Source organism: Arachis ipaensis, chromosome B01 (genome assembly GCF_000816755.2).
Source record: "Arachis ipaensis cultivar K30076 chromosome B01, Araip1.1, whole genome shotgun sequence".
In the NCBI taxonomy this organism is placed as follows: Eukaryota; Viridiplantae; Streptophyta; class Magnoliopsida; order Fabales; family Fabaceae; genus Arachis; species Arachis ipaensis.
The window spans coordinates 131,863,793-131,876,095 of record NC_029785.2 but is presented as its reverse complement, the minus strand read 5'-3'; the positions used below and the strand labels follow the sequence as shown (position 1 = coordinate 131,876,095).

The following is a 12,303-nucleotide window of genomic DNA, read 5'->3' as shown; positions in this document are numbered from 1 at the left end:
TATAAAATATCTATAAATATGAGTATAAATTATTATTGACAAAAAATAATAATATTTATTGACCATGTACCGTTGCTCTAAAATTAATTATGTTTCCATGACCAATAGTTTCCATTTGTGATTAAAATTAAATTTCAAAACATAATTATCCAAACGTGCATGGTAAAATATCTTCCCCGATTCACTATTGACTAAAATGAAATGTACAAAATTGAATCAATCCAAAAGAATAATCAAATTTCCAAAGACAAACAAAATGCTCTCTCTCATAATTAAATTGCCTGACATATAAAATATCACCCCTTTCATCTTGGTGGCTTATAATAAATTATTATTCTGTGTAATGAAACATGAAGCATTTTTCTCTAAATACATTATTGTGCACAATTGTTGTGGCTTCAATTTCAATAGCACCATGTGAATGCGATGACAAACTCATAACAGATACGTGCAGCAAGACACCAAACCCTCCCCTATGTGTTAGTTACATAAAAACTGATTATAAAAGCAAGGATGTTAAGGATGTTCCAGGCCTTGGAATAATCGTGGCACAAATTTTTGAACTCAAAGCAAAAGTTCCCAAAGACATTCTCTTCTTAATGCTTTCGGTGGGAAAGAATCCAGACATTCAGGTTCAGATGAAAGCTTGTTTTGGAAGTTACAGTTTTCTTATCTACACTGCTATGCCTGCAACCATTAATGCATTCCAAGTTGGAAAACCCCGTTTGGCTGAAGGTTATGCTAACACTGCTGCAATTGGGGTTAGTGATTGTGAGAAAAGCTTCAATGGCAAATCGCCAATCCACGCTGATAACATTATTACTCATGATATTGCTCTCATCCTACTAGGTATCGCTAAACAATTATAGAATATATGGTTCAATTATTAAATAATGAATTCAATATTTATGTACTATCATTATATCAATAAAAATTGTTATTTTCTAGATTTATCATTTTAAAATTATTTAAATATATAAATCTGATTAAATCTTCCTATAAAACTCTTAAATAATATGCAATTTATTTATTTAATGTTGCGTGTAATTTGTCCAATTTCGTGCATTCTTTATATTTATCTACGACTAAGCTGTCAATAAAAATCAAATAAATGAAACGGCTTGTTTTATTGCAGTCGGTATAATTAATTTTGACGACAGTTTGGCCATCGGTAAAGGATGCATCCGAATTTAAAATGGCGCAACCTCCCCTCTTAATTCCTCTCTATTCTAGCAAACACTGTCTCTCTCTTGTTCTACATTCTCACTCTCTCTCAAGTGCACATTCTCTCTAGTTACTCTCTCTACTCGGAGCTCCGATCAACATTTTGTCATCGATATTGTGTTCATGATAAATTTCTCTTTAATTTAATCAATTTAATTTTTACCGTTAGTTAATTTTTTTCTGATCAATTTAATTTTCATATTTTTTATGCCTTTGGGATGTTGTTGTTATTGTTGCTGTGGGGATGCTTTGTAATATTTTTTTTTTTAAAAGAGAAAGTTTAACATCGAAATAGAGCAAACAAGCAGGAAAAAACAAAGAAATAACTTCTATGTCATTTCTGGCATAACCATCAACAACTTGAGTTACTGATCATACCATTTTCTAGTACATAAAAATGTTTGAGCCACACAATCTCTAACTCCTATTGTCTTACTCTGAAAAATACCATCATTCTTTCGTAGCTAGGGGTGGCAATGGATAGGTAGGGTAGGGTTTGGATCCAACCCTAACCCTACCCGCGGGTTGAGATTTTTATATAAACTCAACTCTACTCTACCTGTGGGTTGAGAATATCCCAACCCTAACCCTATCCGCTCTTAACTCGCGGGCACCCGACCCTACCCGCGGGTTACAAAAAATATACAACATTATTATATAACTTGATGATAATTTAAAATAGAATTGATTTTTATGTAAAAAAAAAATTATTAAATTATCAATTAATGATTTTCTTTTAGTGACTAAGGATCTTTTGCATTTAGTAAGAGGTCTTTGATTCAACATCCACTTAAAACATATTTTTATATAAGTATATAATGTAAACATATATAGAGTGCGGGTTGGTCGGGTAGGGTTGAAACTCAACCCGCACCCTACCCGACCCGCACCCTACCTTCCCCGCTGCGGATCGGGTTGACAAACCTACCCGAGCGGGTGGGATTGGGTTGGGTACCCTCGGGTAGGGTACATATTACCACCCCTATTCATAGCCAAATGTTCCACAGAATTGAGAAAAACCCGACCATCCAATTCCTGCGCAAATCTTTTCTCAACGGTATCAATCTCCAACTCTCAAAGTAATCTTTCAAAGTACCAGATGCAGTCCACTTCTGTCCAAACTCTGAGATCCATGCACACCATACCTGCCAAGAGAATTCGCAAGTAACAAATAAGTGTTATAAATTTTTTACTTCTTTGTTACATAAGACGCACAGATTATCATTCAGTTGTAGAATTCTCAGTCTACATAGTCGATCTTTTGTATTGATCTGGCCTACCAAAACAAACCAAATAATATTTTTGCTGATTGACAGATCTAATAATTTAATTTGTCCAATTAAATTGATATTTATTTATCTAATTGTGTTTTTATTGTTATTTTTATTGAATCAAACAATTACAAATTAATATAAGTAGCCATAATTTCTAAATGTGAAAAAATATTAATTTTATCAATTATTACATGTTTAGGATAGAGATTTGAACTCCTAAAATAAAGTTGTAGAATGAGAGAGACGAAATAATACTGTGCGAGAGCATGGAGATTTTTTCGGTTTGTTTGATGTAGAATTTATTAGTGTTTGCTTTGTACTCATTTGTGAGAATCAAAGTGATTAAAACAATTAGAATCAAGAGTTGACTCAGCAAATGAAGCAGCACTGAGAGCCACAAATCTGCTACTAGTCAGAGCGGCAGGAATGGAATTTCAATGTCTCAACTAATTAAAATAAGAATTTTGACAATAATTTTAAAAGATTTGGTCTAAAATTAAACCAAACATATCAAACCAAGCGAACCGAATCCAAAATAGGCCCAAAGTCCAATCCACTTATATATAAATGAAGGGCATCAGCCATTGTTTCCTCAATTGAGGATGGAAGCACGTTGCAGGTCGAAGGAGAAGAGAAGCATATATGATGGAGACCCCTAAACCCCTTTTTCCTTCAATCTTCAAATTCTTCTAATTTTTAATCCGGAGTTCTGATTGACGAGCCGTCAATGGCCATGTGTTCGTCTCGGAGTCCTCTTCAATTCTAATCCAACAAAGTGATAAGAGTCTTCCATTTTTGTGCCCAGTTCTTTGCCTCCATCTTTTCCACGTTTTTAGTTTGAGAATCGAGTGATTTTGATGATTTTGATGGTTTAGGGTTAAATTAGCATCGAGTAATTGTGGGTTCCATCAATTGCTCGTGGGTAAAAGTATGGAATCGTTATTTCTTCATGACTAAAGATGGATGGGGTCTTATTGAGAAAAGAGACTCTCTGTGGGTCAGAAGAATCCTTCGCTTTAAATATGGTTGTGGTACCGATATTATTCCTAAGGTAGTAAGGTGGAAAGGAGGAGGAATGAATCAAATCTTTGAAAGGGCATACGCAAGTCTTGGGATAATTTCCAACAAAACTACATTTGGCGTATTGGGGATGGTTCCAAAATTAATTTTTGGAATGATAATTGGGTGCCAAATATTGGTTCTCTTGCGCCATATGCTAATCAGGTTTGTATGCCTATTAATTTGGAAGACAAACTTATGGATCTTTTAACTATTTCAGGTAGCTGGGATTATGATAGGCTCGCTACTTGGCTGCCTGATGAGATTATTCAGAAGATTGTACCTATGTTCCTGCCCTCCCCTTGGAAGCAAGAAGACCAAATTGCCTGGAACCCTTCGTCTAACAGCTATTTCGATCTCAAATTTACATACCAAAAGTTGAATGGAGAAGAAGGCATAGCTAGCAAATTACACAGCGTGATTTGGCATTGGAAAGGACCAGAATGCATTCGGATCTTTCTCTGGATAATGTCTACTCACAATGCTATCCTCACCAACATGGAAAGAAGGAAAAAGACATCTCACCCTTCAGACAACCTGTCCAAGATGCTCATGTACCGATGAGACTACTCTACATGTCCTCCGAGACTGCCCCTTCGCTGCGGGCATCTGCTCCCGTTCATCCATGCAGCCGGCATAAACAATTTATTTCTTCTTGATTTGCATGATTGGCTTCTTATAATTTGGGAAGCTGTTCAATTATGCACGTTGAGCTTTGGGGTATTGTTCGCAGTCTACAAATTGCTGTGGTCAACAATATCACTTCCCTAGTTGTTGAGTCTGATTCTATTCCTACTCTTCACTAAGAAAGGACATCATTCATCCCACCCGTGTGCCCCCTTCTTGAAGACATTGTTGTCCTTGCCAGCTGTGTGCCATATATCTCTTGGTCCCACTATCTCCGAGAAACAAACTTTGTTGTCGACAACCTTGCCAAGAAGGGCCATGATATTCCCTTTGGCCTTCATCTCTTTGAAGCTGCTCCCCTAGATACAGCTATGATGATTATGCGTGATTTGTCTGGTTCTCCCATTTTAAGGGATTCTAGTTAGTTTTCTTTTTAGGGTCTTCGACCCCCTTGTCATAAAAAAAATTTTCATCTCAAATTATATACTTGATATAATAGTAATTAATTATAATTAATTATAGTCAGGGACGGACATAAATCCTATAAAGTGAATTTTTTTTCTTCTTGTGACTGTCATTCTTGATTCATTTGGTATTAATTCTCTCTGTGTCAACTGCTACAATTGAGAGATCTTTTTTAGCTACGAATATTGTGAAGAATAACTTAGAAACAAAATAAAAGATGAATTTCTTGCTAATTCTCTTTTAATTATATTGAAAAGAAAAATGCTGAAAAATTTGATACAGATTCTATTATCGATGAATTTTATGATATAAAGAATCGACCACTTTGTTAGTAAAAAATACATATATATTTTTTGTACTTTAAAATATATTCTCTATCGGTATATTTTTGTAATATATTTTACATTATATAATTTTTTGCATAATTTTTTAATATTATATATGTTATTAATCCCATAATAATATTTCTGAATCCGTCTATAATTATAGTTGATTTGGTTTAACCAATTAAATAAAATAAAAATATATATCCTGAAGACAAAACTACATCATATCAGTTTTCTCATTAGTTATAGTTGATTATAATTGGTTCCTTATTTGTTATAATTGATTTATGATTTAGTGTGATATGTACATTAATTAAATCAATTAGTTGTGTAATTTAGGGATAAGTATTGTTTTGATCCTTAACGTTTAGGGTCAGAATCAAATTTGTCTCCAACGTTATTTTTTATTTGAAATCGTCCCTAACATTCTAAAACGATATTAAAATCGTCTTTTTTAATAAAAAATTTTTCTAAATGACAATAATGCCCCCTTTTCACCAGTTCACTCTTCTTCTTCTTCTTCCATCATTAACAAAATTCAAAACTACAAATCCTTCTTCTTCCTTCTTCTTCCATTAACAAAATTTAAAATTACAAATCCTTAAATACACTTAACAACAACAACAACAATTACAAATCTTTAGAAAATTAGGGGTTGTGATAAACATCAAATTCTTCAAATCCAACAACAACAACCACAGATTCAGAATTAAAAAAAAAAACAAAAAGAATGAAAAAAGTAGCCGCATCAAGTTGTCTTCTTTTTCTTCTTCTTCTTCTTCTTTAAAATTTAAAATTACAAATCCTTAAATACAATTAACAACAACAACAATAATAATTACAAATCCTTAGGAAATTAGATTCAGAATCCAACAACAACAACCACAGATTCAGAATTAAAAAAAAAAACAAAAAGAATGAAAGAAGCAACAGCATCAAGCAATTCAGAAACAACATTAGAACAAAACAAAAGCAAAAATTATCCTTCAAATCCAACAAGAACAACAACAACAGATTCAGATTAAAAAAAAGAAAATTAAAAAGGTAACATCAATCCAGAAACAAGAACATAACAAAAACAAGAACAAAGATTAGAGAAGGTGGTTGCAGTAGCAGCAACGATGAAGGGAGAGGAGCAGCTTAGCGTCAACCTCCTTCAGCCTCGACGGAAACAACTATAGGGTTTGTGATGAATTTGAAAATTAGGTTTTGAGATGAATTTGAAAATTAAGAATTCTGATAAATAAGAACAGGAATTAGGAACTTGAATCTTAACTTACTTATGATGGTAGTGACGGTGGAGCTGCGTGGTGGTGGTGGTAGTAAATATGGATAGCGGAGATTAAGGAGGGAAGAGAAAGGGAGGCGTGGCGGTGATGCTGGAAACGCGAGCAACACGACCACGATCACAACCACCACCTCCCCAACGACGACGAGAAACAAGAGGAGAGGGCGAGGTCCAGGTGCGGCGAGGCAACGCAAGGCGAGGCGAGGGCAAGGCACGGTGAAGCAAGGGCGAGGGGGAAGCCAAGGCGCGGCGAGGCGAGGTCGAGGGGGAGAACGTCGGCGATGGCGACAGAAAGACTTTTTTTTTCTCTCCTCTCTCTCTGAGTCTCTGCTCGCTTCTCTCTCTCTTCTCTGAATGAGACTGAGAAGAAGTGAAGAACGAAGAAGCAAGGTTGCTTCTCTCTCTGTCTTGTGATATAAGGGACGATTTTAAACCCCAAATAAAACGTTGGGGTTTAAAATTACAAATCCTTAAATACAATTAACAACAACAACAATAATAATTACAAATTCTTAGGAAATTAGATTTAGAATCCAACAACAACAACCACAGATTTAGAATTAAAAAAAAAACAAAAAGAATGAAAGAAGCAACAGCATCAAGCAATTCAGAAACAACATTAGAACAAAACAAAAGCAAAAATTATCCTTCAAATCCAACAAGAACAACAACAACAGATTCAGATTAAAAAAAAGAAAATTAAAAAGGTAACATCAATCCAGAAACAAGAACATAACAAAAACAAGAACAAAGATTAGAGAAGGTGGTTGCAGTAGCAGCAACGATGAAGGGAGAGGAGCAGCTTAGCGTCAACCTCCTTCAGCCTCGACGGAAACAACTATAGGGTTTGTGATGAATTTGAAAATTAGGTTTTGAGATGAATTTGAAAATTAAGAATTCTGATAAATAAGAACAGGAATTAGGAACTTGAATCTTAACTTACTTATGATGGTAGTGACGGTGGAGCTGCGTGGTGGTGGTGGTAGTAAATATGGATAGCGGAGATTAAGGAGGGAAGAGAAAGGGAGGCGTGGCGGTGATGCTGAAAACGCGAGCAACACGACCACGATCACAACCACCACCTCCCCAACGACAACGAAAAACAAGAGGAGAGGGCGAGGTCCAGGTGCGGCGAGGCAACGCAAGGCGAGGCGAGGGCAAGGCACGGTGAAGCAAGGGCGAGGGGGAAGCCAAGGCGCGGCGAGGCGAGGTCGAGGGGGAGAACGTCGGCGATGGCGACAGAAAGACTTTTTTTTCTCTCTTCTCTCTCTGAGTCTCTGCTCGCTTCTCTCTCTCTTCTCTGAATGAGACTGAGAAGAAGTGAAGAACGAAGAAGCAAGGTTGCTTCTCTCTCTGTCTTGTGATATAAGGGACGATTTTAAACCCCAAATAAAACGTTGGGGACGGTTTTAAATCCAAAATAACGTTGGGGACGGATTTGATTTCGACCCTAAATGTTAGGGACCAAAACAGTACTAATCCCTATAATTTATTTGTTATAATTGATTTAATTTATTTATTTATTTGTTACAAATAATTGATTGATATAAATTATAATAAATTATGTAATATTTAAATATCTAATCAAATGAATTAGTTGATATAATTAATTCATTCTAAAGAATTATATTTAATGAGTTAAAAAAATAAATCAGTAAATACTCTCAGAAATATGCCACGTGAGGTATCATTAAGTGGAGAAATCTAATTTTTATATAATATAATAGATATAATAGATAACAAATAGAATAGATGATTTACAAAAATACTATTTGTATATTAAAATTAGTCAGTCACTAATATATTTATGTATAAATATATGTGTTGTTTAATTTATTTTTAATATATATTTATATTTTAATATATATTTTATACTAGTAAATAATTTTGGTGACTGATTTTAGTATATTTTTAACATAGTTGAAGTATTTATATATGTGAAAGAATAAAATTAATTATGTTTCCAAGACCGTTAGTTTTCATTTGTGATTAAAATTAAATTTCAGAACATAAATATCCAATGACTAAAATTAAATGTATAAAATTAAATCAATCCAAAAGAATAATCAAGTTTCCAAAGACCAACGAAATGATCTCTCTCACCATTAAATTTCCTCACTTATAAATATCACCCCTTTCATCATGGTGGCTTATACTAAATTATTATTCTGTGTAATTAAACATGAAGCATTTTTCTCTAAATACATTATTGTGCACAATTGTTGTGGCTTCAATTGCAATAGCACCATGTAAAAGCGATGACAAACTCATAACAGAAACATGCAGCAAGACACCATACCCTGCTCAATGTGTTAGTTACATAAAAGCTAATTATAAAAGCAATGATGTTAAGGGTATTGCAGGTCTTGGAATAATCATGGCACAAGATTTCCAACTCAAAGCAGAAGCTCCCAAAGACATTCTCTTCAAAATGATTTCGGCGGGAAAGAGACCAGACATTCGATTTGAGATGATAGCTTGTCTTGGAAATTACAATTATCTTATCGATACTACTATGCCTGAAGCCATTGATGCTTTCAAACTTGGGAAACCCCGTTTAGCTGAAGCTTATGCTAACACTGCTGCAATTGGGGTTAGTAATTGTGAGAAAAGATTCAATGGCAAATCGCCAATCACCAATGAGAACAATATTACTCATGAAATTGCTCTCATCCTAATAGCTATTGCTAAACAATTATAGAATATATAGTTCAATTATTAAATAATGAATTTAATATTCATGTACTTTCATCAATAAAAATAGTTAATTTTTAAATTTATCATTTTAATAATTATTTAAATATCTAATTGAATATCCGTATAAAATTCTCAAATAATATGCAATTTATTTATTTAATGTTGTATGTAGTTTGTCTAATTTTCTTTAAAGTTGGATTTATTTGTTTATAATTAAATTAACCACAAAGGCATATTGACATGGGATTGGTTAAAAATCAAAAGTGATTGAGGTGAATTAGGTTTTTTTTTAGGTTTAATTATTAGCCAAAGAATTCTTTTATCACAAACACTATTATACAAGGAGAGTTTACTGAAGACCATATCGTCGATAAATTTTCAAAGGTATCAATAATATTCGAAAGTTTTTATTTTTTTCGGCTGTCAGTAAATTTTAACATCACATAAGCATTATTGGATGCACACAAATAATATTAACAATGTTGTTAATCAATGGCTTAGCTGTCGGTAAATTTTCTTTATTGAAAATTTGGAAATTAGTTTACGGACGACTTAACGATAACGTTAATAAATTAATTTTTATTTAAAATAAATTTAATTATTAATTACTTCCATCGGTACGCTGAAAATAATTTTTTGAAATAAAATAAACGTTGTTACTTGCTAACGGTTTAGCCGTTGATAACATGGATTAAATTATTTAAATTAATTTTTTATTTATCAATAGCAAAGCCGTGGGTAAATTTATGGGGTGAAATTTTCAATTTTTGTGCGTCCTTTATATTTACCCACGGCTAAGTCATTAGCAAAATTGAATAAATGGAATGACGTGTTTTATTATGGTCGATAACAAATTTTAACGACGGCTTGGTCATCGATAAGCGGTGCGTCTTTATTTAATAAGGAAGGAAGAGGAGAAAAAAGAAAGAAGAGAAGAAATTAAATGAGAAAAAAAGAGCACGGAAACGTGGTGGTGCTGACAACAATGACAACGAAAAAGGAAAACGAAGAAAAAGATGGAGGAGGAGAAGAAAGAAAATACATCAGGAGTGCAAGTAAAAGGAAGAAGAAGTATGTACGAAGAAGAAAAAGCGCGCGCACAATGACTTGGTTGGATTTGGTTATGCTTAGCTTTTATGTAAAATGATTTTTAAAAAATACTATATATATATATATAAATCAGCCACTAAAATCAGTAATCAATATATTTATATATAAATACATGTGTTGTTTAATTTATTTTCAATGTATATTTATATTCTAACATATATTTTATACTGTGACTAATTTTAGTGGGTGACTTTAGTATATAACTAACATGGTTGAATTATTTATATATGTGAAAGAAAAAAAGTAAGAGAAACTCTAGGGGCATCAATTTTTGGGTAAAACACATAAACAAATGTAATGACATTCAAATTTACATAATTTTTCTAAATGAAGAAATGTTACATGCATGTCTTGATTGATATTTATATATAAATCGAATTTATTACATTCGATTTAGTCATGCTAGTGGTAAATAATCGAATTGAATCAATAAGATTCGAATTAGTATGTGTACATGTAAATCAAAATAATAAGCTTCAATTTAGTATGGTTTGAAATTCGGAATGATCTACCCATAGGAAATTGAAACAAGGAGCTTCGATTTAGGCCCCTACTAAATCGAATTGATTGAATTCAATTTATAAGGAACATACACGGTTAGTAAATTTAATGCATTAAGTTCGATTTAGTATATATATATATATAATTCGAATTCACTTGTTTCGAATTACATTTCACTATCTTCATCCCCACCCCCAAAACACACCAACCAGAGAAAAGTTAAGCAACAAAACTACAAGAATCGAACTGCAAAAATTGAAGACAACCCGAATTGTATCTATCAGTATTGTCCATATTGCTCGTAGTATCCATGAAGAGGTTAGTGAATGGAATTTATTTTCTTTAAGATAGACCATAATTGTTAGTGATATTAAGTCGCTTAGAATTTGATTATAAGCATTATTAGAATTTTTAAACTACAAATGGTAATTAGAGTAGTGATTTAGTAGTTTGTTAAACTTTTAGAACTATAAATACAAATTAGAGAAGTGATAAATAACTGTTAGTTAGAGTAGTGATTAGATTCTGTATAAAATTCTCAAATAATATGCAATTTATTTATTTAATTTTGTATGTAGTTTCTCTTTTTTTTTTAAGTTGGATTTATGTTTTTATAATTAAATAAACCACAAAGGCATATTAACCTGGGACTGGTCAAAAATTAAAAGTGATTGGGGTGAATTAGTTTTTTTTAGCTTTAATTATTAGCCAAAGAATTTTCTGATCTCAAAAACTGCTAACAGGGATAGTTTATCAACAAAAGTTTTGACTACCATTTTAGAGATAGGGTTATTGAAGGCCATATCGTCGATAAATTTCGAAGGCATCGATAATATTCAAAGGTTAACCATAACGATAATAAATTAATTACTTCCATCGGTACGCTGTGAAATAATTTTTTGAAAATAAATAAACGTTTGTGACTTACTGATGGTTTAGCCGTTGGTAACATGAATTAAATTATTTAAATTAATTTTTTATAAGTAAATTTACGGGTTGAAAATTTCAATTTTCGTGCGTAGTTTATATTTATCCACGACTAAATCACTAGTAAAATCGAATAAATAAAACAATGTTTTATTGCCGTCAATAACAAATTTTAATGACGGCTTGGCCAACGGTAATGGGCGCGTCTGAATTTAATGACGAAGGAGGAGGAGAAAAAAGAAAGAAGATTAAAAATCAAATGAGAAAAATAGGAGGGTGAGGAGGTGGTGATGCTGACGACAACGATGATGAAAGAGGAATATGAGGAAAAAGGAGGAGAAGAAGAAACAAAATATCAGGAGTGCAAGTAAAAAGAAGTGTGTAAGAAGAAGAAAAAGTGACTTGGTTAGATTTGGTTATGCCTAGTTTTTATGTAAAATGATTTATAAAAATACTATTTGTACATGAACTTTAACCACTAAAATCAGTCACCAACGTATTTATATAAATATACATGTATTGTTCAATTTATTTTCAATGTGTATTTATTTGCCAACATATATTTTTATACTAATGACTAAATTTAGTGGCTGAATTTAATATATACCTTACTGGTTGAATTATTTATATATGTGAAAGAATAAAATTAAGAGAACCTTTTGAGGACCATCAATTTTTAGTGTTTTTGGTCATCATTTAATCAGTAAAAAGAATGAACTACCGATTCGGTCTCTGTCCTTTTTTACGAAAAACAACGCAATTTCTGACGAAAAAGAAAAGAGTCATTTTGGCCCTTGTCCCTCAT

The 12,303-nt window shown here is 32.7% G+C and overlaps 2 protein-coding genes across 2 annotated transcripts; both read left to right on the top strand.

Moving 5' to 3' along the window:
* On the top strand, positions 351-898 carry LOC110263246 (pectinesterase inhibitor-like). The gene has a single exon (XM_021104319.1). It carries the CDS (start codon positions 351-353, stop codon positions 867-869), a length of 519 nt encoding a protein of 172 aa, XP_020959978.1. The 3' UTR covers positions 870-898.
* On the top strand, positions 8,446-8,964 carry LOC107614959 (cell wall / vacuolar inhibitor of fructosidase 1-like). Its single transcript, XM_016317086.1, has one exon. The coding sequence runs from the start codon at positions 8,446-8,448 to the stop codon at positions 8,962-8,964; it is 519 nt and encodes a 172-aa protein (XP_016172572.1).